General features: G+C 43.1%; 1 protein-coding gene across 3 annotated transcripts in view; it reads left to right on the forward strand.

Moving 5' to 3' along the window:
* Positions 1–24,370, forward strand: part of LOC110521393 (peroxisome proliferator-activated receptor alpha) — a 66,275-nt gene extending 41,905 nt beyond the window's left edge. For all 3 annotated transcript variants that reach the window (XM_021598925.2, XM_036968538.1, XM_036968539.1), the window contains 3 exons: positions 3,719–3,918; positions 22,353–22,809; positions 23,031–24,370. In XM_021598925.2, the coding sequence (XP_021454600.1) occupies positions 3,719–3,918; positions 22,353–22,809; positions 23,031–23,275 (902 nt within the window). In that variant the 3' untranslated portion in view covers positions 23,276–24,370. The remainder of the gene's footprint in view (positions 1–3,718; positions 3,919–22,352; positions 22,810–23,030) is intronic.
* Positions 24,371–27,753: the final 3,383 nt, after the last annotated feature.

The following is a 27,753-nucleotide window of genomic DNA, read 5'->3' on the forward strand; positions in this document are numbered from 1 at the left end:
CACAAAACTTTCAGCAACATTGAAGGTCCCCAAGAACACAGTGGCCTCCGTCATTCTTAAATGGAAGAAGTTTGGAACCACCAAGACTCTTCCTAGAGCTGGCCGCCCAGCCAAACTGGGCAATCTAGAGTGAAGAGCCTTGGCCAGGGAGGTGACCAAGAACCCGATGGTCACTCTGAGAGAGCTCTAGAGTTCCTCTGTGGAGATGGAAGAACATTCCAGAAGGACAACCATCTCTGCAGCTCTCCACCAACCAGACGGAAGCCACAAAATACACATGACAGCTCGCTTAATTTTGCCAAAAGGCACCTAAAGATTCTCAGACCATAAGAAACAAGACTCTCTGGTCTGATGAAACCAAGATTGATCTCTTTGGACTGAATGCCAAGCGTCATGTCTGGAGGAAACCAGGCACCATCCCTACGGTGAAGCATGGTGGTGGCAGCATCATGCTATGGGGATGTTTTTCAGCGGCAGGGAAAGGGAGACTAGTCAGGATCGAGGGAAAGATGAACCTTACCCTACTGATAGGTTCTATCACAACTCAGCCCCCACCTAACCCTACAGATAGGTTCTATCACAACTCAGATGTATACAGACAGGTATGGTGACAGGTTGTTTCCAGACCAAGCCATCCACACATAATGGATGCAAATCAAATATTTAAAAAATAAATAACAACAAATGGCAACAACATCAGTAAGCCAGACAATCAAGTCATACCCTCTGGCCCTAGTAGAAGATCTATAAAGAGTACCCAGGTGGAATGAAATACATCATTTTTCCCTTTTAAAGTATAACATCTTTTTTTCTAGTTTTAAAAAGTGAATAAAATCGTTTAACTGTCGAATGTGCAATGGACGGTGGACGTTTTTCTACTTAAGAACTGAATGTCTCTTGGAGATGATAGTAGAGAAAGCAAGTGCATCCTGCACTGGTCTGGACAGCATTAAGGCAGTAGGTGGTAGACCAAAAAGGGACACCAGGGGGCACAATTCTACGTTGACTCCAAAAACTACACTGGTTACAGATGTGGCAAAAACACTAGATCAAAACATATGCTTAAGACCTACAGAAGCGTCTACATCGGTCACATACAGGGTCGAGATTTGTCTACATTTTATTTAGCCTAGACATGTGCATGTCTAGCACAAAATCAACTGCTTCTATTGGAACTATTTGACAGTATTTTAAAATAATTAACTATAAATAGCCTACTATTTGAAAGTATTTTCAAATACACATTTAAAATGCTATTTTCAAATAATGGGTTAAATGCATGGGAGTGTATTTGAGTCAGTGTATTTCAGTATTTTCAAATACTTGCCACGTATATTTCTAAATACATTCCAATATTCAACTAGTCTTTTCAAATAAAAAATAAATAAATACTTCCAAATGTCTTTTAAAGTGATTGAAATACCACAAATGGTATCTGAACCCAGGTCTGGGACTGATGCTCAATATTAGTATTCATTTCAAAATGTTTATGTGGGACCAGCACTTGTGTGTTCAAGACCAGTTTCCCCCCAGGAACAATAAAGTGGGTGTTCACTTATCTTATCTGCACTTCCTCTATCTGTACATACAGTCCTCTATCTGTACACATAGTCCCTCTATCTGTGCATACAGTCCTCTATCTGTACACATAGTCCCTCTATCTGTGCATACAGTCCTCTATCTGTACACACAGTCCCTCTATCTGTACACATAGTCCCTCTATCTGTGCATACAGTCCTCCATCTGTACACACAGTCCCTCTTATCTGTGCATACAGTCCTCTATCTGTACACACAGTCCCTCTATCTGTACACACAATCCCTCTATCTGTGCACACAGTCCTCTATCTGTACATACAGTCCTCTATCTGTACATACAGTCCTCTATCTGTGCATACAGTCCTCTATCTGTACACACAATCCCTCTATCTGTGCATGTGTATTGTGTTTCATGTTTATTTATTTATTTTATATATTTTTTAGGGGTGTTTCATATGTTACCTAAATGTAACAGTATACAGGAGAATGACATGGGAGAGGGTCATGGAACATATAGAAACTGATACACTGAGGCTTTAGACCCCCCCCCTTTTCTCTCTCTCTCCACCTTTTGCATAAATCATGCATGGATTTCAATGGAAGATTTGCACAAAAGTCTGATTTCTGTGTGCAATTTATTTTGGTAGTCACTCTTGCCTTGGTAGACTTTTGTTTGCCTGATGGCCAGCAGGACTACAGCACTCCAGAACTATCGATTAAATTCCTCCCTGCTCCTTAAGCCTTTCAGCAGCATAGATTGGGTTTTGTTGTTTGTTTGACAGACGCTCTGACAGATTGTTGTCCCACACCGTCCCTGTGCTCTGCTTTAGTGAGTCAGAGACTCATCCTCATCCTCCTCTTAGTCTGATGTTCTTATCCCGAGTCTCCTGGGCCCCGCTCAGAGTATCTCTCATTTCCTCTTTCTCTAATGACAGTTGGCTGCTGCCTCAGGATCCCCATCCTCCTGACGTGGGTTCAACTACTATTTGAAATGTTTCAAATACTTTAAGCGTTTGCTTTAGTCTGCCAGGTAAATTCAATCGAGCCCAAGCGAAGTATTTGAAATGATGTTGAATAGTATTTGAACCCAGGTTTGCCATCCTTCCCAGGGATCTGCCAAGTTTAGAGGAACCATTAACTTATACAGTAATCTAATATGGCCCCATTCTGAACACCGGCTTGTTTTACTGTAATTTACCAGTCAGTGAATGTGTGTGTGTGTGTGGTGTGGTTAATCACAATAGAACACATTTGTGCTATAGAAGCCAGTGAAATCTGAGCCCAGCTGTATCCCTTTAGAGTACCATAAATATATGTAATAGGTGCACCTGCTGTTGTGTGTGTGTGTGTGTGTGTGTGTGTGTGTGTGTGTGTGTGTGTGTGTGTGTGTGTGTGTGTGTGTGTGTGTGTGTGTGTGTGTGTGTGTGTGTGTGTGTGTGTGTGTGTGTGTGTGTGTGTGTGTGTGTGTGTGTGTGTCAGAGGGAAGGGGTTATTGGTAGTGCAACTGTAATCTGATTAGCTAGACACTTAGGATCAGAGTCACACACACACTAGCTACCTGATTTGTCCTATTTTCTTTAGTGTGCTAACACATTAATCCTCAACTAGCCCTCATCCTGCCCCAATTCTCTCAACTGTTCCTGGAACATACAGGACATTAAACTCATGTCTCCAGGGATCCATAACCTGTCTTTATATCTAGAAAACTTAAAACAACAGTGTTCATGATTTGGCAAACAGTAGTCAATTGTCTTGAACCTCCATATCTTTCTTATGTTGATTTGATAAACAATATACCGTACAATTGGCATGCGTCTGTAACAGTATAATTTTAGACCGTCCCCTCGCCCATAGCCGGGCGCGAACCAGGGACCTTGTGCACACATCAACAACTGACACCCACGAAGCATCGTTACCCATCGCTCCACAAAAGCCGCGGCCCTTGCAGAGCAAGGGGAACTACTACTTCAAGGTCTCAGAGCAAGTGACGTCACCGATTGAAACGCTATTTAGCGCGCACCGCTAACTAAGCTAGCCGTTTCACATCCGTTACACGTCTGCATATCTGTCTCAGCAAAACAGATACATCTTTGTCCGTTGCAGTTTAATTTTTTAATGACACGTCACTGCCATGCTGCACCTAATGTGTTTTCTTCCTCTCCTCTGTGCTCTCTGTTTAGCGATCCGTTTTGGTCGGATGCCCCAGTCAGAGAAGCTGAAGCTGAAGGCAGAGATCCAGACGGGGGACAGGGAGGTGGAGGACCCCGAGCAAGCTGACCAGAAGACCCTGGCCAGGCACATCTATGAGGCCTACCTCAAAAACTTCAACATGAACAAGGCCAAAGCCCGCACCATCCTCACCGGAAAGACCAGCACTCCAGTAAGAGCAGTGTGTGGAAGTGGGGGGGATTGGGGCTTGCTTGCATGCATGCGAGCATGTTGGACCAAACTGAAACTCACTGTCCAAAGGCAATAATTCAAATATTGGAAATGCCATACTATTTGTTCCAACCCTAATGATTACACCATGTATTTTTTGTGCAACCAGAAGGGTCCAATATTATATTTTGAATGATTCCCTTTGGAGTGTGTAGGCTGCATTTGGATCCAGTTTAAATGTGATGAAATGGGCAATCAAACAGTCCTTATGTGTCAATATAACCTGGCAACAACTACCCAATAGGAGCCAAAGAATCATGCAACGACAGAAATACATTTCTAGGAAACATCTGTCTGAATATACTTTATGAAGAGACACTCTGTATGATCCTGACTCATAAAGGACCATTATTAACAGTATTTGGAAAAAAACTCCTTCCATCTTTCTTTAAAGATTATGCCCTTAGATCTGTGGACTCCAAGAGTAGACTATATGGGTGGGATAAGTGTTATGTTTCTGGTAAATTGGTGAATTCCATCATCGGTGGGTGTAGGTGTGGCAAGGGTCATAAAGAAGATGTCAGAAAGGATTCAGTCAGTAAGCGGTCAGTGGTCACAGGTCAGTTGAAATACACATCCACATGTAACACAGACCAAACTGTTACTGTAGTTCCTATGTTCAGTGGTGAGTCTGTAGTTCCTCTGTTCAGTTGTTCAGTTTCATGCATGTTAACATTAGAAGCCTTCTCCCTAAATTTGTTTTGTTCACTACTTTATCACACTCCGTCAACCCGGATGTCCTAGCCGTGTCTGAATCCTGGCTTAGGAAGGCCATCAAAAATCCTGAAATTCCCATCCCTAACTATAACATTTTCCGACAAGATAGAACTGCTAAAGGGGGCGGAGTTGCAATCTACAGCAGAGATAGCCTGGAGAGTTCTGTCATACTATCCAGGTCTGTGCCCAAACAATTCAAGCTTCTTCTAAAAATCCGTACTGTTAGATTACCTAAATTGGGACATGCTTAACACCCAGGCCGTCCTACAATCTAAGCTAGATGTCCTCAATCGCACACAAATTATCAAGCAACCTACCAGGTACAACCCTAAATCCGTAACCATGGCCATCCTCTTAGATATCGTCCTGACCAACTTGCCCTCTAAATACACCTCTGCTGTCTTCAACCAGGATCTCAGCGATCACTGCCTCATTGCCTGCATGTGTAATGGGTCCGCGGTCAAACGACCACCCCTCATCACTGTCAAACGCTCCCTTTAAACACTCCCTAAAACCTAAAACACAGCGACCAGGCCTTTCTAATCGACTTGGCCCAGGTATCCTGGAAGGATATTGACCTCATCCCGTCAGTAGAAGATGCCTGGTTGCTCTTCAAAAGTGCTTTCCTCACCATCTTAAATAAGCATGCCCCATTCAAAAAATGTAGAACTAAGAACAGACATGGTTCACCCCAGACCTGACTGCCCTTGACCAGCACAAAAACATAATGTGGCATTCTGCATTAGCAACGAATAGCCCCTGCGATATGCAACTTTTCAGGGAAGTCAGCAACCAATATATTCAGTCAGTTAGGAAAGCTAAGACTAGCTTTTTCAGACAGAAATGTGCATCCTATAGCACTAATTCCAAAAAGTTTTGGAACACTGTAAAGTCCATGGAGAATAAGAGCACCTCCTCCCAGCTGCCCACTGCACTGAGGATAGGAAACACTGTAATCACCGATAAATCTACAATAATCGATAGTTTCAATAAGCATTTTCCTATGGCTGGCAATGCTTTCCACCTGGCTACCCCTACCCCGACCAACATCTCAGCACCCCCTGCAGCAACTTGACGATGTAATTTACAAAATAGCCTCCAACCCTCTACTCGGCAAACTGGATGTAGTCTATCACAGTGCCATCTGTTTCGTCACCAAAGCCCCATATACTACCCACCACTGCGACGTGTATGCTCTCGTTGGCTGGCCCTCACTACATATTTGTCACCAAACCCACTGGCTCCAGTTCATCTATAAGTCTTTGCTAGGTAAAGCCCCACCTTATCTCAGCTCACTGGTCACCATAGCAACACCCAGCAGGTATATTTCACTGATCATCCCCAGAGCCAACACTTCCTTTGGCTGCCTTTCCTTCCAGTTCTCTGCTGCCAACGACTGGAATGAATTGCAAAAATCTCTGAAGCTGGAGTCTTATATCTCCCTCTCTAACTTTAAGCATCAGCTGTCAGAGCAGCTTACCAATCACTGTACCTGTACACAGCCAATCTGTAAATAGCCCACCCAATTACCTCATCCCCATATTATTACTTACCCTCTTGCTCTTTTGCACCCCAGTATCTCTACTTGCACATCCTCATCTGCACATCTATTACTCCAGTGTTAAATTGTAATTCATTTCACCTCTATGGCCTATTTATTGCCTTTATTGCCTACTCTTCTACATTTGCACACACTGTACATAGATTTTTATATTATGTTATTGACTGTACGTTTGTTTATGTGTAACTCTGTGTTGATGGTTTTGTTGCACTGCTTTGCTTTATCTTGGCCAGGTCACAGTTGTAAATGAGAACTTGTTCTCAACTGGCCTACCTGGTTAAATAAAGGTGAAAAAATAAAAAAGTGGTGAGTCTTTAGTTCTTCTGTTCAGTGGTGAGTCTGTAGTTCTTCTATTCAGTGGTGAGTCTGTAGTTCCTCTGTTCAGTGGTGAATCTGAGTTCTTCGGTTCAGTGGTTAGGCTGTAGTTCTCTGTTCAGTGGTGAGTCTGTAGTTCTCTGTTCAGTGGTGAGTCTTTAGTTCTCTTTATACAACGGGTGGTTCTTATCCTAAATGCTGATTGGTTAAAACCTCATTCCAGCCGGTGTCTATTCCACAAGTTAAGATATATGATGTTAAAATGCCTATTTACTCTGTTCCATCTGACTGCGCAATCCACTGTCTCATCAGCCCAGCCAGGCTATTTATGTACTTGATCTCCACTATAAAAGTAATCTATACATTATCTCATATTTCTTTTAGACTAACATTTCGTTTTTAACAGTGGATATTTGTATAAACCTTGCTGTCTGTCTCTGTGACATTTGCAACATTGTTTCAATATTCAAATTCAATCTCAAATTCGATCTCCCATAGTAATGAGCGTGTCTTTTGACGGGACAAGACAGACAGGCAGGCAGTGTTTCTCAGCCAGTCGAAATCATCAATCAGCTGGCATAGTTTTTATGGATACAGTTGAAGTCAGAAGTTTACATACACTTAGGTTGGAGTCATTAAAACTTGTTTTTCAACCATTCCACAAATTTCTTGTTAACAAACTATAATTTTAGCAAGTCAGTTAGGACATCTACTTTGTGCATGACACAAGTAATATTTCCAACAATTGTTTACAGACATATTATTTCACTGTATCACAATTCCAGTGGGTCAGAAGAAAACATACACTAAGTTGACTGTGCCTTTAAACAGCTTGGAAAAATCCAGAAAATTATGTCATGGCTTTAGAAGCTTCTGATAGGTGAATTGACATCATTTGAGTCAATTGGAGGTGTCCCTGTAGATGTATTTCAAGGCCTACCTTCATACTCAGTGCCTCTTTGCTTGACATCATGGGAAAATCAAAAGAAATCAGCCAAGATCTCAGAAATAAAATTGTAGACTTCCACAAGTCTGGTTCATCCTTGGGAGCAATTTCCAAGCGCCTGAAGGTACCACCTTCATCTGTACAAACAATAGTACGCACGTATAAACACCATGGGACCATGCAGCCATCATACCGCTCAGGAAGGAGACACGTTCTGTCTCCTAGAGATGAATGTACTTTTGTACAAATCAATGTACAAATCAATCCCAGAACAACAGCAAAAGACCTTGTGAAGATGCTGGAGGAAACAGGTAGTATCTATGTCCACAGTAAAACGAGTCCTATATCGACATCACCTGAAAGGCGGCTCAGCAAGGAAGAAGCCACTGCTCCAAAACCTCCATAAAAAAGCCAGGCTACGGTTTGCAACTGCACATGGGGACAAAGATCATACTTTTTGGAGAAATGTCCTCTGGTCTGATGAAACAAAAATAGAACTGTTTGGCCATAATGACCATCATTATGTTTGGAGGAAAAGGGAGAGGCTTGCAAGCCGAAGAACACCATCCCACCCATGAATCACAGGGGTGGCAGCTGTGGGGGTGCTTTGCTGCAGGAGGGACTGGTGCACTTCACAAAATAGATGGCATCATGAGGAGGCAATATGATGTGGATATATTGAAACAACATCTCAAGACATCAGTCAGGAAGTTAAAACTTGGTTGCAAATGGGTCTTCCAAATGGACAATGACCCCAAGCATACTTCCAAAGTTGTGGCAAAATGGCTTAAGGACAACAAAGTCAAGGTATTGGAGTGGCCATCACAAAGCCCTGACCTCAATCCTATAGAACATTTGTGGGCAGAACTGGAAAAGCGTGTGTGAGCAAGGAGGCCTACAAACCTGACTCAGTTACACCAGGTCTGTCAGAAGGAATGGGCCAAAATTCACCCAACTGATTGTGGGAAGCTTCTGGAAGGCTACCCAAAACGTATGACCCAAGTTAAACCATTTAAAGGCAATGCTACCAAATGCTAATTGAGTGTATCTAAACTTCTGCCCCACTGGGAATGTGATGAAAGAAATAAAAGCTGAAATAAATAATTCTCTCTACTATTAATCTGACATTTCACATTCTTAAAACAATGTGGTGATCCTAACTGACCTAAAACAGGGAATTTTTACTCTGATTAAATGTCAGGAATTGTGAAAAACTGAGTTTAAATATATTTGGCTAAGGTATATGTAAACTTCTGACTTCAACTGCATGTACAAAGAAATGTAAATTGAAAAAAGGTAAAAATAAACAAAGTGCAGCTAGTTTGCAGTCTTTCCAGTTTAAGTTTGAAGTGATTGTGTTGGCTGTGTTGTTGGCTAGCTCCTCTGAACAACTGTATCCTGACGAGTGAGCACATTTTCTATGTCAGGCGAAATCGCGCCTCATTAGCTCATTGTTATGGATGTATCCAAATAAAATGTCACTACAAAACAGCTTAAACAAACGCAAATGCAGCTACTATTGTTATTCTGGCTGCACTGTTTGGCGTGACTGGAAGTTAGCCGTAGTTGGCTAGCTACGGTAGCAAGCAAGGGATAAGAACGTTGGCAGCCAATATGGCAATGGAACATTTAGAACGAACTACTCGGTCATGTCCATAGATACAGAACAAAAAGACAATGACTGGGTCGCGTCTCTGGCAACCGAAAATTAAATCAAATAAATGGCTAAAATACATTAGAATAGAATACAGTATATACATATGAGATCAGTAACGCAGTTTGTAAACATTATTAAAGTGACTAGTGGCCAGTGATTCCATGTCTATGTATATAGGAAAGCAGCCTCTAAGGTGCAGGGTTGAGTAACCAGGTGGTGCCCGGCTAGTGATGGCTATTCAACAGTCTGATGGCCTTAAGAGAAAAGCAGTTTTTCAGTCTCTCGGTCCCAGCTTTGATGCACCTGTACTGACCTCGTCTTCTGGATGATAGCTCGGATGGTTGATGTCCTTGATGATCTTTTTGGACTTCCTGTGACATCGGGTGCTGTAGGTGTCCTGAAGGGCAGGTAGTGTGCCCCCGGTGATGCGTTGGGCAAACAGCACCACCCTCTGGAGAACCCTGTGGTTTCGGGCGGTGCAGTTGCTGTACCAGGCGGTGATACAGCCAAACAGGATGCTCTCAATTGTGCATTTGTAAAAGTTTCTGAGGGTCCTAGGGGCCAAGACAAATTCCTTCAACCTCCTGAGGTTGAAGAGGTGCTGTTGCGCCTTCTTCATCACACTGTCTGTGTGGGTGGACCATTTCAGTTTGTCTGTGATGTGTACGCCGAGGAACTTGAAGCTTTCCCCCTTCTCCACTGTGGTCCCGATAATGTGGATAGGGGCGTGCTCCCTCTGCTGTTTTCTGAAGTCCATGATCAGCTCCTTCATGTTGTTGATGTTGAGGGAGAGGTTATTTTCCTGGCACCACTCTGCCAGGGCCCTCACCTCCTCCCTGTAGTCTGTCTTGTCATTGTTGGTAATCAGTGTCATTTGCAAACTTGATGATTGAGTTGGAGGCGTGCATGGCCACACAGTCATGGGGGAACAGGGAGTACAGGAGGGGGCTGAGTACGAACCTCTGTGTTGAGGATAAGTGAAGTGGAGGTGTTGTTTCCAACCTTCACCACCTGGGGGTGGCCCATCAGGAACTCCAGGACCCAGTTGCACAGGGTGGGGTTCAAACCCAGGGCCCCAAGCTTAATGATGAGCTTGGATGGTACTATGGTGTTGAAGGCTGAGCTATAGTCAATGAACAGCATTCTGATGTAGGTATTACTCTTGTCCAGATGGGAAAGGGAAGGGAGGAGCAAAATGGAGCAGTGATCTGATTTGCCGAAGGTAGGCATCTCGAAAAGGCGAGTAGCAGTGGTCTAGTGTTTTTCCTAAGCGAGTACTACAGCCAATGTGTTGATAGAACTTCCATAGCGTTTTCTTAAAATGTTCTTGGTTAAAATCCCAGCTACAATAAATGCGGCCTCAAGATATGTGGCTTCCAGTTTCCATAAAGTCCAGTGTAGTTCCTTGAGGGCTGTTGTGGTATCGGCTTGAGTGGGAATATACAGTTTCTGTATGTTATCACACCATGAGTAGTTAACCATGAAACATACACCCCCGCCTTTCTTCTTCCCAGAAAGTTCTTTACTCCTGTCTGCATGGACGGGAACAGTATATCCCGAGAGACATGATTCCCTGAAACAGAGTATGTTACAGTCCCTTATGTCTCTCTGGAAGGAGATCCTTGCCCTGATCTCGTCGACTTAATGTCCAGAGACTGAACATTAGCGAGTAATACACTCGGAAACGGTGGATTGTGTGCCCTCCTCCTGAGTCGAACTAGAAGTCCACTCCGAATACCTATTTTCTTCCGGCCACGTCTTGGCCACGTCAGCCTCTGGGATAAGTTCAATTGCCCTGGGGGACACAAGTAAAGGATCCAATTCAGGAAAGTCGTATTCCTGGCCGTAATGCTGGTGAGTTACCACCGCTCTGATATCCAAAAGTTATTTCCGGCTGTATGTAATATATATATTTTTCAAACGTTCTGGGCTAATAATGTAAGAAATAACACACTAAAAAAACTAAATACAGCAAAGTTGCTTAGGAGCTAGAAGCAGAGCTGCCACTGTTTGCAGGCGTGCCAATATATCTTGCAAACACCGGCTTCTCTGGCATTATCCATTGAGTATCCACTCAGAGTTCAGTAGTCTAGTCCAGTTACTAGTTACTAGAGTTAATGATAGTCTAGTCCAGTTGTTAGAATTGATTCAGTCCAAGCAGCTAAGAGCATGGTTTGATCTTCTCCAGGTTTCCCAATGAGCTCATGGTATCACAGTGTTGTAAACAGTGAGCAGAAACTGTGGACCAACTACACTGTATGGATAGACACTCAGTTTAGCTTTAGCATAGCCTTTAGCATAGCCTTTTAGCAATGTCTTGAGGGGAGAGTGAGCCCAAGGGGTAAGTTGAGCCACCCTTGTTTGTAGGAAGCCATTCAGTGCATTCATAAAGGATTCAGACCCATTTATTCAGGACATTTAGAGACATTTAGAGACTCCTCCATTGTCTTGGCTGTATGTTGACGGTCATTGTCCTGTTGGAAGGTGAACATTTGCCCCAGTCTGAGGTCCTGAGCGCTTTGAAGAAGATTTTCATCAAGAATCTCGAGTGACTAGTCTCCCAGTCCCTGCTGCTGAAAAACATACCCACACAATTTGTTTTGTTCACTACTTTATCACACTCCGTCAACCCGGATGTCCTAGCCGTGTCTGAATCCTGGCTTAGGAAGGCCATCAAAAATCCTGAAATTCCCATCCCTAACTATAACATTTTCCGACAAGATAGAACTGCTAAAGGGGGCGGAGTTGCAATCTACAGCAGAGATAGCCTGGAGAGTTCTGTCATACTATCCAGGTCTGTGCCCAAACAATTCAAGCTTCTTCTAAAAATCCGTACTGTTAGATTACCTAAATTGGGACATGCTTAACACCCAGGCCGTCCTACAATCTAAGCTAGATGTCCTCAATCGCACACAAATTATCAAGCAACCTACCAGGTACAACCCTAAATCCGTAACCATGGCCATCCTCTTAGATATCGTCCTGACCAACTTGCCCTCTAAATACACCTCTGCTGTCTTCAACCAGGATCTCAGCGATCACTGCCTCATTGCCTGCATGTGTAATGGGTCCGCGGTCAAACGACCACCCCTCATCACTGTCAAACGCTCCCTTTAAACACTCCCTAAAACCTAAAACACAGCGACCAGGCCTTTCTAATCGACTTGGCCCAGGTATCCTGGAAGGATATTGACCTCATCCCGTCAGTAGAAGATGCCTGGTTGCTCTTCAAAAGTGCTTTCCTCACCATCTTAAATAAGCATGCCCCATTCAAAAAATGTAGAACTAAGAACAGACATGGTTCACCCCAGACCTGACTGCCCTTGACCAGCACAAAAACATAATGTGGCATTCTGCATTAGCAACGAATAGCCCCTGCGATATGCAACTTTTCAGGGAAGTCAGCAACCAATATATTCAGTCAGTTAGGAAAGCTAAGACTAGCTTTTTCAGACAGAAATGTGCATCCTATAGCACTAATTCCAAAAAGTTTTGGAACACTGTAAAGTCCATGGAGAATAAGAGCACCTCCTCCCAGCTGCCCACTGCACTGAGGATAGGAAACACTGTAATCACCGATAAATCTACAATAATCGATAGTTTCAATAAGCATTTTCCTATGGCTGGCAATGCTTTCCACCTGGCTACCCCTACCCCGACCAACATCTCAGCACCCCCTGCAGCAACTTGACGATGTAATTTACAAAATAGCCTCCAACCCTCTACTCGGCAAACTGGATGTAGTCTATCACAGTGCCATCTGTTTCGTCACCAAAGCCCCATATACTACCCACCACTGCGACGTGTATGCTCTCGTTGGCTGGCCCTCACTACATATTTGTCACCAAACCCACTGGCTCCAGTTCATCTATAAGTCTTTGCTAGGTAAAGCCCCACCTTATCTCAGCTCACTGGTCACCATAGCAACACCCAGCAGGTATATTTCACTGATCATCCCCAGAGCCAACACTTCCTTTGGCTGCCTTTCCTTCCAGTTCTCTGCTGCCAACGACTGGAATGAATTGCAAAAATCTCTGAAGCTGGAGTCTTATATCTCCCTCTCTAACTTTAAGCATCAGCTGTCAGAGCAGCTTACCAATCACTGTACCTGTACACAGCCAATCTGTAAATAGCCCACCCAATTACCTCATCCCCATATTATTACTTACCCTCTTGCTCTTTTGCACCCCAGTATCTCTACTTGCACATCCTCATCTGCACATCTATTACTCCAGTGTTAAATTGTAATTCATTTCACCTCTATGGCCTATTTATTGCCTTTATTGCCTACTCTTCTACATTTGCACACACTGTACATAGATTTTTATATTATGTTATTGACTGTACGTTTGTTTATGTGTAACTCTGTGTTGATGGTTTTGTTGCACTGCTTTGCTTTATCTTGGCCAGGTCACAGTTGTAAATGAGAACTTGTTCTCAACTGGCCTACCTGGTTAAATAAAGGTGAAAAAATAAAAAAGTGGTGAGTCTTTAGTTCTTCTGTTCAGTGGTGAGTCTGTAGTTCTTCTATTCAGTGGTGAGTCTGTAGTTCCTCTGTTCAGTGGTGAATCTGAGTTCTTCGGTTCAGTGGTTAGGCTGTAGTTCTCTGTTCAGTGGTGAGTCTGTAGTTCTCTGTTCAGTGGTGAGTCTTTAGTTCTCTTTATACAACGGGTGGTTCTTATCCTAAATGCTGATTGGTTAAAACCTCATTCCAGCCGGTGTCTATTCCACAAGTTAAGATATATGATGTTAAAATGCCTATTTACTCTGTTCCATCTGACTGCGCAATCCACTGTCTCATCAGCCCAGCCAGGCTATTTATGTACTTGATCTCCACTATAAAAGTAATCTATACATTATCTCATATTTCTTTTAGACTAACATTTCGTTTTTAACAGTGGATATTTGTATAAACCTTGCTGTCTGTCTCTGTGACATTTGCAACATTGTTTCAATATTCAAATTCAATCTCAAATTCGATCTCCCATAGTAATGAGCGTGTCTTTTGACGGGACAAGACAGACAGGCAGGCAGTGTTTCTCAGCCAGTCGAAATCATCAATCAGCTGGCATAGTTTTTATGGATACAGTTGAAGTCAGAAGTTTACATACACTTAGGTTGGAGTCATTAAAACTTGTTTTTCAACCATTCCACAAATTTCTTGTTAACAAACTATAATTTTAGCAAGTCAGTTAGGACATCTACTTTGTGCATGACACAAGTAATATTTCCAACAATTGTTTACAGACATATTATTTCACTGTATCACAATTCCAGTGGGTCAGAAGAAAACATACACTAAGTTGACTGTGCCTTTAAACAGCTTGGAAAAATCCAGAAAATTATGTCATGGCTTTAGAAGCTTCTGATAGGTGAATTGACATCATTTGAGTCAATTGGAGGTGTCCCTGTAGATGTATTTCAAGGCCTACCTTCATACTCAGTGCCTCTTTGCTTGACATCATGGGAAAATCAAAAGAAATCAGCCAAGATCTCAGAAATAAAATTGTAGACTTCCACAAGTCTGGTTCATCCTTGGGAGCAATTTCCAAGCGCCTGAAGGTACCACCTTCATCTGTACAAACAATAGTACGCACGTATAAACACCATGGGACCATGCAGCCATCATACCGCTCAGGAAGGAGACACGTTCTGTCTCCTAGAGATGAATGTACTTTTGTACAAATCAATGTACAAATCAATCCCAGAACAACAGCAAAAGACCTTGTGAAGATGCTGGAGGAAACAGGTAGTATCTATGTCCACAGTAAAACGAGTCCTATATCGACATCACCTGAAAGGCGGCTCAGCAAGGAAGAAGCCACTGCTCCAAAACCTCCATAAAAAAGCCAGGCTACGGTTTGCAACTGCACATGGGGACAAAGATCATACTTTTTGGAGAAATGTCCTCTGGTCTGATGAAACAAAAATAGAACTGTTTGGCCATAATGACCATCATTATGTTTGGAGGAAAAGGGAGAGGCTTGCAAGCCGAAGAACACCATCCCACCCATGAATCACAGGGGTGGCAGCTGTGGGGGTGCTTTGCTGCAGGAGGGACTGGTGCACTTCACAAAATAGATGGCATCATGAGGAGGCAATATGATGTGGATATATTGAAACAACATCTCAAGACATCAGTCAGGAAGTTAAAACTTGGTTGCAAATGGGTCTTCCAAATGGACAATGACCCCAAGCATACTTCCAAAGTTGTGGCAAAATGGCTTAAGGACAACAAAGTCAAGGTATTGGAGTGGCCATCACAAAGCCCTGACCTCAATCCTATAGAACATTTGTGGGCAGAACTGGAAAAGCGTGTGTGAGCAAGGAGGCCTACAAACCTGACTCAGTTACACCAGGTCTGTCAGAAGGAATGGGCCAAAATTCACCCAACTGATTGTGGGAAGCTTCTGGAAGGCTACCCAAAACGTATGACCCAAGTTAAACCATTTAAAGGCAATGCTACCAAATGCTAATTGAGTGTATCTAAACTTCTGCCCCACTGGGAATGTGATGAAAGAAATAAAAGCTGAAATAAATAATTCTCTCTACTATTAATCTGACATTTCACATTCTTAAAACAATGTGGTGATCCTAACTGACCTAAAACAGGGAATTTTTACTCTGATTAAATGTCAGGAATTGTGAAAAACTGAGTTTAAATATATTTGGCTAAGGTATATGTAAACTTCTGACTTCAACTGCATGTACAAAGAAATGTAAATTGAAAAAAGGTAAAAATAAACAAAGTGCAGCTAGTTTGCAGTCTTTCCAGTTTAAGTTTGAAGTGATTGTGTTGGCTGTGTTGTTGGCTAGCTCCTCTGAACAACTGTATCCTGACGAGTGAGCACATTTTCTATGTCAGGCGAAATCGCGCCTCATTAGCTCATTGTTATGGATGTATCCAAATAAAATGTCACTACAAAACAGCTTAAACAAACGCAAATGCAGCTACTATTGTTATTCTGGCTGCACTGTTTGGCGTGACTGGAAGTTAGCCGTAGTTGGCTAGCTACGGTAGCAAGCAAGGGATAAGAACGTTGGCAGCCAATATGGCAATGGAACATTTAGAACGAACTACTCGGTCATGTCCATAGATACAGAACAAAAAGACAATGACTGGGTCGCGTCTCTGGCAACCGAAAATTAAATCAAATAAATGGCTAAAATACATTAGAATAGAATACAGTATATACATATGAGATCAGTAACGCAGTTTGTAAACATTATTAAAGTGACTAGTGGCCAGTGATTCCATGTCTATGTATATAGGAAAGCAGCCTCTAAGGTGCAGGGTTGAGTAACCAGGTGGTGCCCGGCTAGTGATGGCTATTCAACAGTCTGATGGCCTTAAGAGAAAAGCAGTTTTTCAGTCTCTCGGTCCCAGCTTTGATGCACCTGTACTGACCTCGTCTTCTGGATGATAGCTCGGATGGTTGATGTCCTTGATGATCTTTTTGGACTTCCTGTGACATCGGGTGCTGTAGGTGTCCTGAAGGGCAGGTAGTGTGCCCCCGGTGATGCGTTGGGCAAACAGCACCACCCTCTGGAGAACCCTGTGGTTTCGGGCGGTGCAGTTGCTGTACCAGGCGGTGATACAGCCAAACAGGATGCTCTCAATTGTGCATTTGTAAAAGTTTCTGAGGGTCCTAGGGGCCAAGACAAATTCCTTCAACCTCCTGAGGTTGAAGAGGTGCTGTTGCGCCTTCTTCATCACACTGTCTGTGTGGGTGGACCATTTCAGTTTGTCTGTGATGTGTACGCCGAGGAACTTGAAGCTTTCCCCCTTCTCCACTGTGGTCCCGATAATGTGGATAGGGGCGTGCTCCCTCTGCTGTTTTCTGAAGTCCATGATCAGCTCCTTCATGTTGTTGATGTTGAGGGAGAGGTTATTTTCCTGGCACCACTCTGCCAGGGCCCTCACCTCCTCCCTGTAGTCTGTCTTGTCATTGTTGGTAATCAGTGTCATTTGCAAACTTGATGATTGAGTTGGAGGCGTGCATGGCCACACAGTCATGGGGGAACAGGGAGTACAGGAGGGGGCTGAGTACGAACCTCTGTGTTGAGGATAAGTGAAGTGGAGGTGTTGTTTCCAACCTTCACCACCTGGGGGTGGCCCATCAGGAACTCCAGGACCCAGTTGCACAGGGTGGGGTTCAAACCCAGGGCCCCAAGCTTAATGATGAGCTTGGATGGTACTATGGTGTTGAAGGCTGAGCTATAGTCAATGAACAGCATTCTGATGTAGGTATTACTCTTGTCCAGATGGGAAAGGGAAGGGAGGAGCAAAATGGAGCAGTGATCTGATTTGCCGAAGGTAGGCATCTCGAAAAGGCGAGTAGCAGTGGTCTAGTGTTTTTCCTAAGCGAGTACTACAGCCAATGTGTTGATAGAACTTCCATAGCGTTTTCTTAAAATGTTCTTGGTTAAAATCCCAGCTACAATAAATGCGGCCTCAAGATATGTGGCTTCCAGTTTCCATAAAGTCCAGTGTAGTTCCTTGAGGGCTGTTGTGGTATCGGCTTGAGTGGGAATATACAGTTTCTGTATGTTATCACACCATGAGTAGTTAACCATGAAACATACACCCCCGCCTTTCTTCTTCCCAGAAAGTTCTTTACTCCTGTCTGCATGGACGGGAACAGTATATCCCGAGAGACATGATTCCCTGAAACAGAGTATGTTACAGTCCCTTATGTCTCTCTGGAAGGAGATCCTTGCCCTGATCTCGTCGACTTAATGTCCAGAGACTGAACATTAGCGAGTAATACACTCGGAAACGGTGGATTGTGTGCCCTCCTCCTGAGTCGAACTAGAAGTCCACTCCGAATACCTATTTTCTTCCGGCCACGTCTTGGCCACGTCAGCCTCTGGGATAAGTTCAATTGCCCTGGGGGACACAAGTAAAGGATCCAATTCAGGAAAGTCGTATTCCTGGCCGTAATGCTGGTGAGTTACCACCGCTCTGATATCCAAAAGTTATTTCCGGCTGTATGTAATATATATATTTTTCAAACGTTCTGGGCTAATAATGTAAGAAATAACACACTAAAAAAACTAAATACAGCAAAGTTGCTTAGGAGCTAGAAGCAGAGCTGCCACTGTTTGCAGGCGTGCCAATATATCTTGCAAACACCGGCTTCTCTGGCATTATCCATTGAGTATCCACTCAGAGTTCAGTAGTCTAGTCCAGTTACTAGTTACTAGAGTTAATGATAGTCTAGTCCAGTTGTTAGAATTGATTCAGTCCAAGCAGCTAAGAGCATGGTTTGATCTTCTCCAGGTTTCCCAATGAGCTCATGGTATCACAGTGTTGTAAACAGTGAGCAGAAACTGTGGACCAACTACACTGTATGGATAGACACTCAGTTTAGCTTTAGCATAGCCTTTAGCATAGCCTTTTAGCAATGTCTTGAGGGGAGAGTGAGCCCAAGGGGTAAGTTGAGCCACCCTTGTTTGTAGGAAGCCATTCAGTGCATTCATAAAGGATTCAGACCCATTTATTCAGGACATTTAGAGACATTTAGAGACTCCTCCATTGTCTTGGCTGTATGTTGACGGTCATTGTCCTGTTGGAAGGTGAACATTTGCCCCAGTCTGAGGTCCTGAGCGCTTTGAAGAAGATTTTCATCAAGAATCTCGAGTGACTAGTCTCCCAGTCCCTGCTGCTGAAAAACATACCCACAGCATGATGATGCTACCACCATGCTTCACCGTTGGGATGGTGCCAGGTTTCCTCCAGATGTGATGCTAGGCATTCAGGACAAATAGTTCAATCTTGGTTTCATCAGACCAGAGAATCTTGTTTCTCATGATCTGGGAGTCCTTTAGGTGCCTTTTGCAAGCAGGCTGTCATGTGTGTGGCTTCCGTCTGGCCACTCTACCATAAAGGCCTGATTGGTGGAGTGCTGCAGAGATGGTTGTCCTTCGGGAAGGTTCTCCCATCTCCACAGAGGAACTCTGGAGCTCTGTCAGAGTGACCATAGCGTTGTTGGTCACCTCCCTGACCAAGGCGCATCTCCTCCGATTGCTCAGTTTGGCGGGTGGCCAGCTCTAGGAATAGTCTTGGTGGTTCAAAACTTCTTCCATTTAAGAATAGTATAGTTGCCACAGTGTTCTTGGGAACCTTCAATGCTGCAGAAATGTTTTGGTATCCATCCCCAGATCTGTCTCAGAGCTCTAAGGAAGATTCCTTAGACCTCATGGCTTGGTTTTTGCTCTGGCATGCACTGTCAACTGTGGGACCTTATATAGACAGGTGTGTGCCTTTCCAAATCATGTCCAATCAATAGAATTTACCACAGGTGGACCTAATCAAGTTGTAGAAACATCTCAAGGATGGTCAATGGAAACATGGATGCACCTGAGCTCAATTTCGAGTCTCATAGCAAAGGGTCTGAATAATTATGTAAATAAGGTATTTCTGTTTTGAATATTTCATTCATTTGCAAAAAAAAATGACAAACTGCTTTGTCATTATTGGTTATTGTGTGTAGATTGATGAGGGACATTTTTTATTTAATTAATTTTAGAATAAGGCTGTAACAACATTTCGAAAAAGGGAAGGGGTCCAAATGCACTGTACACAAAATGAATCATGTGACCAAATATTTAGGAAGAGGTCATCATTTCATGGAGTCTGTGGAGGAAGAAACCACATTGAAAAGTTAGTTCCAAAAAACAGATTTTCGCCAAGTCAAATGAATTTATTGTGTTAGAGGTTTGATGATGTTTGTATCTAAACCAGTGGTTCCCAACCAGGGGTACTAGGACCCCTGGTGGTACTTGGCCTATCAGCTCGGGGTACTTGAGAAAACTCATGAGACCATAGACCTACTGGTAAAATGCACATGAAGGGTACTTCAGGGATACTCCGGGCAGAGCCAAATTCAGTTGTTGGTGATCTAAACCAAAGTAGATCATTTGAAGATTGTTCTATACATCAGTTGGGGTCTTTATAAGCTACCATATGAGGTCCTAAACCTAGCATGAAAGTGCATCCTTGTAGCTGTGTGAGCTAATATAGTCAAAAGGTTTGCCTTGGCGTAAGTTGAGCCAATGGCCATGGAGAAAAGTTTGCCAATGTTGGGACCAATGGCAAGTTAAGCAAATTAAAGTGTTTTCTTACCAGGCGTAATGCAAGGAATTATTGCAGGGATATCAGGTAACAACAGGGCCTGGCCTATGTTAAAAGTGTAATTAAAAAGTACAAAGTGTTTGTTTGTTACACCCCATTTGCCCACAGAACAGCCTCAATTCATCAGGGTATGGACTCTACAAGGTGTTGAAAGCGTTTCACAAGGATGCTGGCCCATGTTGACTTCGATGCTTCCCACAGTTGTGTAAAGTTGGCTGGTTGTCCGGGTGGTGGACCATTCTTGATACACACAGGAAACTGTTGAGCGTGAAAGACCCAGCAGTGTTGAAGTTCTCGACACACACACACACCGGTGTGCCTGGCACGTACTACCATACCCCGTTCAAAGCCACTTAAGTATTTTGTCTTGAACTTTCATCTTCTGAATGGCACATACACAATCCATGTCTCAATTCTCTCAAGGCTTAAAAATCCTTCTTTAACCTGTCTCCTCCCCTTCATCTACACTGATTGAAGTGGATTTAACAAGTTAAGGGATCATAGCTTTGTCATGGAAATCTTTTGTACACTCAGTGTATATAGATATCTCTTTTATAAAAAACATACTATATTTCCCTTGACGGAGTGATGCTGAATGTAAAAAAAATTCTCAATTTACCCAAACACTTTTTTTTTTTTTTTACAATTTACACTGTCAAAAAAAAAGAAGAAAAAAAGCTAACTTAATCAACGGTTTAATCGGCATTATTCTGTGAGTTGAGTGGACTTCAAATGGGCAAGAATTGGAGCTAAGGTTTGTTCACTCAACTGTATATTGGTTCAGCAATATTCCCAAATGTTGAGCAAACACAATCCCATTGCAGCTGGTTGCCTTACAATTATATGTTGAATATTTGTTCATTCTATTTACAGTGTAGTGCCTTCTGCATACAGTATGCACAGATTGAACACATTTTCTGTTTTTGATCAAGCGGCTCCACCTTCCACCCAGTTGCCACCATCAACAATGCTATTTTGGCATGCATTGCCAGTCAAATGTTGGGAGCGTATCATATTGTGAGTTGAGTAAACTGTGTGTAGCATGTAGTTTATCGTTTGCGCAGCATTAACGTATCAGAGCTCTGGGTTTGATATACAGGAGCAGGTGCTGGATTGGCGTCTGTGGGAACTTTCACCACTGCATCTATGGTAGTGTAGCCTACTTCCAAAACAGCCCCACCAAAACAGTGACCCAGAGACAGTTGTTTAGCAGCCTTACAATCTAAAAACAAACGTGTTCTTTTTTAACCCGTTGCAAAGTAGAGTTAGATAACTGTTGAGTTTATTTAAGTAAACACAGTCCTTGTGTATTTCCTGTTGGAAACATGTTGAGTTGGTGTCTTTGCAGTGCTTGTTGAGGAAGCACATGCAGCAGTGCTTTTGTAAGACATGGCTCCGTGTCTAAGGGTACACACGTGATTACTGTATATTAGATTTGCCTGTTGTTTGTTTTGCTACAGCGTAGGACATCTAGACCTGTTTGCCCTGTCCCTAAACATATTTCAGTAGAAACAAGTTAACCTCGCCAGATTCATAATGGAATAAAATACATTTTAGGTTTTGAGACGGGGGAGTTCTTAACTTACTCTAGGGTCAAGGACAGGGATCAGATTATGTCACAATAAGGATTTAAACTTCCTGAAATAACATATTTCCTCTCCTCACTTTAGTAGTAGTAATATTGCAAATACCTACCTTTTCCACAGGGTCTTTTTTATGTATGTTACCTTTATTTAACTAGGCAAGTCAGTTAAGAACAAATTCTTATTTTCAATGATGGCCTAGGAACAGTGGGTTAACTGCCTGTTCAGGGGCAGAACGACAGATTTGTACCTTGTCAGTTCGGGGGTTTGAACTTGCAACCTTCCGGTTACTAGTCCAACAGTAACCTTTCTAGGGGCAACGTTGCTACATAATGGGCATTCATTACACATGACTACAGACTATGGCCAAGATTCAAACCGGAGCGTGGAAGATCCGTGCTTTAGCTCAATCAAAATGTATGTCTCCTCACCACCCTGTCTCCCTTCATGCCCCTGCAGCCATTTGTCATCCACGACATGGATACCCTCCAGCTGGCAGAGCAGACCCTCGTTGCCAAGATGGTGGGCACGGCTGGGGGCCATCTGCTGGAGAAGGAGGCTGAGGTCCGCATCTTCCACTGCTGCCAGTGCACCTCTGTGGAGACGGTCACAGAGCTGACTGAGTTCGCCAAGTCTGTCCCCGGCTTCTCCAGCCTGGACCTGAACGACCAGGTGACTCTGCTGAAGTATGGAGTGTACGAGGCGCTGTTCGCCCTGCTGGCCTCATGTATGAACAAGGACGGCCTCCTGGTGGCCTACGGATCGGGATTCATCACCAGGGAGTTTCTCAAGAGTCTGAGGAGGCCCTTCAGCGACATGATGGAACCCAAGTTCCAGTTCGCCATGAAGTTCAACGGGCTGGAGCTGGATGACAGTGACCTGGCCCTGTTTGTGGCCGCCATCATCTGCTGTGGAGGTAAGAGAGAGAGAGAGGTAGAGGCTGGGATCCGGGGTTAATGACCACTAATTGGTACACTAATTGGTAGTTGCCACTAATTGGTAGTTAATTACTAGTGTTATTACTTATCTTCTTGATGGATTTGCTCTTCAGCTCTATGCCAATCATAATGTCTCTTCTTGGATTGGCATAATCCACCTTCTTTCTCTAATTTTGCTGTCCTCTTTCCTCTCCCTCAGACCGTCCCGGCCTGGTGAACGTTGGCCACATTGAGCGCATGCAGGAGAACATTGTTCAGGTGCTGCGGCTCCACCTGCTGGCCAACCACCCAGACGACACCTTCCTCTTCCCCAAGCTGCTGCAGAAACTGTCCGACCTCCGGCAGCTGGTCACCGAGCACGCTCAGTTGGTCCAGGAGATCAAGAAAACAGAGGACATGTCACTCCACCCCTTGCTGCAGGAGATCTACAGAGACATGTACTGAGACACTGAGCCCAGAGAGGAGGGTGGGGGCTGGGTCACACACCCTCCTCACCCTCCATCTTGGGGACATGTACTGAGTCTAGAAAGGAGGTTGCCCTCCATTTTGGGGACACATGCGTGAACAGTCTCTCTGAATAGTCCCACCATGAAAGGATTGGACCACTGGACCCCCAGATGCAGGGTTGCTCATCTTTCAGACAGGACCGGTCAGGACAATAGGACTATATTCTGGGCACCTGTAGTGGGGTCCACTACTCCCACAGGGACCTATAGGGTCATATTACCTGTGTGGATGGGCAATGTGAAGCTGAACTGAGTGTCCTGTTCCGGTGTTTGTCCTAACTAGAGAACATGTATTGGGCTGGGTTTAGACACCTTTGGCCAACGTCAGAAATAAGTACACGGATCAAATAATCAATTGCTTGTTTAGATAACAGTGGCTGTGTTTAGACAGGCAGCCCAATTCTGATATTTTTTTCACTAATTGGTCTTTTGACCAATCAGATCAGCTCTGAAAAAGATCTGATATGAAAAGATCTGATGTGACTGGTCAAAAGACCAATTAGTGGGAAAAAGATCAGAATTGGGCTGCCTGTCTAAATGCAGCACATGATTAAGTCAGACTATTGCCACAAGAGTCCCTGCTAGAGGGCATCTCTTTCCTATACGGTACACACATCTCTGACCTAATCAGGCCCTTGAGTGTTGAACAGCAGGACGTATCGACAGAATCACCACTCCAGCAGTATCTTTATAACTATGTCATTTTGTAACTAACTTCAGAGTGAGAGAAAAGAATGATAATGTTGCACACCTATTTTGCAGTAAAGACACCCAAGCGACTTCAATGCCGAATACAGACTTCAGATGTGAGTGACTGTGTCTCCCTGTAAGGCAGCTTTTTAGCGATTGGATGTTCTCCCCCAGTGAGGTTATGGGATTGCATGGTCAATAAGGTCCTCATGAGGTTCTGTCTCTCTCACTGCCGGTGTGTGTGTCTCTCCTATATTCAGTTTCCTAACACTGTACCAGGTTACTGTCCCTCAGATGTGGCTGCAGAGGCTCAAAATCCAACTCACAGTACAAGTAAATATAACATATTGCTTAATTCATTTGGGGAAACCTCTCCTGTCTGTTTCTAAGCTCTTGCTCCTGCTTAGGCTATAACTTATCATATCTAAGAAATTTGGATTCCTCTGGGGGAAAAAATTATTTTAGCTATAATTGTTAATTTGCTAATGTTATCATGAATGAGGCTACAGAGTTTCAGAAAGTTCTCCCCATATATCCCACTGAGTTTTTAGTCCTTTGCTCTTTTGGGCAAAGACCCACAGCCTCAGTTGGAGGGACACATTATTGGCTGCCACAGGTCTCCGTTGTTCAAACGTCAGTTACTCATCAGTCATACTTCGACCGAGAATTCACTATGTGCTTTTTAGTGATGGTTTTCACATACCTTGCCCGTCATCTCATTTTCCTCTCCTATCTAGACCAAACTCTAACATGGAGGCTTTGGTGTGCATTATATTCATTTTATAAAACCATGGTGAAGCTCAATGATTTCAAAGATGTTTCATTTTCAATACTTTCACAAACAAAAGTAAACAAACTACCATGTCAATAGTGTTCCCCCCACCGTTCAGAACATGGCTGGTGGTTTGATTTCATTCAAAACAGACTGATTTGGAAATGACCAATCAGAGATTCACTGTGTAAATGCACCCACAACGCAACACTAAAGCACAGTGTGCTTACGAGATATGATATGAGACTCTTTCATACACTGTTATATTCGGCACTCCATCTTGTTTTGTATACTGGTATTAAAGGGCTAATATGACTTCAAACTATATTAAAACCTTAACAAAGGCAGATTGAGAGCAGATTTACAGCATTTTAAGCCATTAACTGGACAGCCTTTCTCTCTCTCTCTCTCTCTCTCTCTCTCTCTCTCTCTCTCTCTCTCTCTCTCTCTCTCTCTCTCTCTCTCTCTCTCTCTCTCTCTCTCTCTCTCTCTCTCTCTCTCTCTCTCTCTCTCTCTCTCTCTCTCTCTCTCTCTCTCTCTCTCTCTCTCTCTCTCTCTCTCTCTCTCTCTCTCTCTCTCTCTCTCTCTCTCTCTCTCTCTCTCTCTCTCTCTCTCTCTCTCTCTCTCTCTCTCTCTCTCTCTCTCTCTCTCTCTCTCTCTCTCTCTCTCTCTCTCTCTCGTTCTGTAATTACTCCATAGACTAGGGTTCAGTGGGTATTTTGCTACTATTTACACTGTTTGTTTTATAGATGAAATACTAAAGCTGCCTCATCAAACCAGCCATCAATCCTTCCCAGAACTGTTGAGAATGTTTCAAAGACAGAATGAAATGATCTTTCCTGTGTGCAGGAATGCTTTTCTGATGGAAAGGATATACAGTACGTGTGTGTATTTTCCGTGAGGGAATGTTTTTTGTTCTTTGCTTACCGTAGCAAATTCTCATGAATCCACAAATGAATGTTTTTTTATTGGTGTAATGGACCTAGCTTCACTCTCTCTCTACACCACGTTCTATTAATGCTTTGTACATAGATTCAGTGATTATGTGATTGCTTGCCCCAACTATAACCAGAGGTTTGCAAGATACTAACTATTATTGGGTATGTTTTGTATTCCTTTTTGTCAGGTAAATACATTTCAATGTTTTAAATGGTACAGAAATGTAGGTATGTTTTTGATTAAGCGCTACCTAATTTGACAATGTTATAGTTGAGTTGGATCATATTTTTATATGAGTATATCAGAAATTGTTTCGTTGAATAACTAGGCTGAAAAATGCAATGTAAATAGAATAGCTAAGTATCTGGTGATACAACCATAGATGTGATTCCCACTGGGGACATTCCTTTGGTTAATTCCCACACTAGAGAGAGAGAGAGAGAGAGACAGAGAGAGACAGAGAGAAAGAGGGAGAGTTAACATGTTCTCTATGTGCTGTGCTTCGGTGTAGGGATACTAAAAGCACTCATAGCAAATATCAACACTTGAACACAAAACCTTTCATGGGTTATTGACACTATTTTCACTCAACAACATGATCTGGATATATTATTCGTCTTGAACATGCATAAGTAAATCATCAGCGTTAAGACTGGTAATAAGCTATCGTGTCACAGATTCCACATCAATACTGCAGGTTTCCTTCTATGCTATGGTCTCAGGTGGAAGATTAGGTAATAAAGGGGATGATTAGGGCGTAATTTCACTATTCAGAACATAAATGCTCCATAACTGCCTCATTATGTTCTTCAAGCCAAACGGTTTGTTGTTTTTGTGGCCCTACTATATCCCTTCTCTGTTCTGATACATGTACAGTATATAGAACATTACACACTCATAACTTGTCCACAATGAACAGTGATTTCATCACAACTAAATGCAGTAAAGATGCAGTATATTGTTTATTAGAAACTGAGTGTTTCGAGCCCTGAATGCTGATTGGCTGATATTTCAGACCATATACCACGGGTATGATGACAAAACATGTATTTTTACTGCCCTAATTACGTTGGTAACCAGTTTATAATAGCAATAAGGCACTTCGGGGGTTTGTGGTATATGGCCAATACACCACAGCTAAGGGCTGTATCCAGGCACTCCGCGTTGCGCATAAGAACATCCCTTAGCCGTGGTATATTGGCCATATACCACACCCCCTCTGGCCTTATTGCTTAATTAACATGCTTCTGCTGTATCAAGCGTTTTACTGGCTGCCCTCCTCACTCGCTGCTGTGTTCTAACTTACTTAATTATAATCATTATAATCATGCCATATGTTAGATGACTGAATTTCAAGCTGCCTGTAATGGCAGTTCTACAATATCTATTGGTCTGGATTGTCAGACCTCTGCGAAATGCAACGCTGCTTTAATCCACTAGATTCTAGAATCGCAAGGTGAACAGAACACATTAGGGATTAAACTCAACCCGTGCCTTAACCTATGACATACAACACTAGACACAATGGAGTAAAGTAAAGCTGCACACAGTTCTGTACAGTTATGTGTTCTCCTGCCAGAAGCTGCTGGTATGGATATGATACTACACAGTACAGAGATACACAAAGAGAGGATATGGCGTCATGACAGAATTACGGAAGGTTTCAAAATTGTGATAGGCAGACAGACCATTGTTGAATCTGTGGTACATAACGACTGTTTGGAAGTACATTCCTCCACATTAGAGAGGTTGCTCTCTTGCAATAGTGTAAATACAAACAAGATTATATAATGGTTCAAACACTAGAGGAAAAACTCAGAGGAGAAGTTATGTGATTGGTAAATTGAAGATGTCTGCTACCCTTAAGGATCTATATTGTTTTGTGTTGAATTGACAAGGGACTATTGACAAGTATCAGGGAAAATATTGTGTCCCTTAGTTTATACTAGCTCAGGACATAGCGAGGTACTGTTCTTCTTTTATTTTTCAAGTGAGTTTATAGTGCCCTGCCATAC

This window comes from Oncorhynchus mykiss, chromosome 30 (genome assembly GCF_013265735.2).
Source record: "Oncorhynchus mykiss isolate Arlee chromosome 30, USDA_OmykA_1.1, whole genome shotgun sequence".
NCBI lineage: Eukaryota > Metazoa > Chordata > Actinopteri > Salmoniformes > Salmonidae > Oncorhynchus > Oncorhynchus mykiss.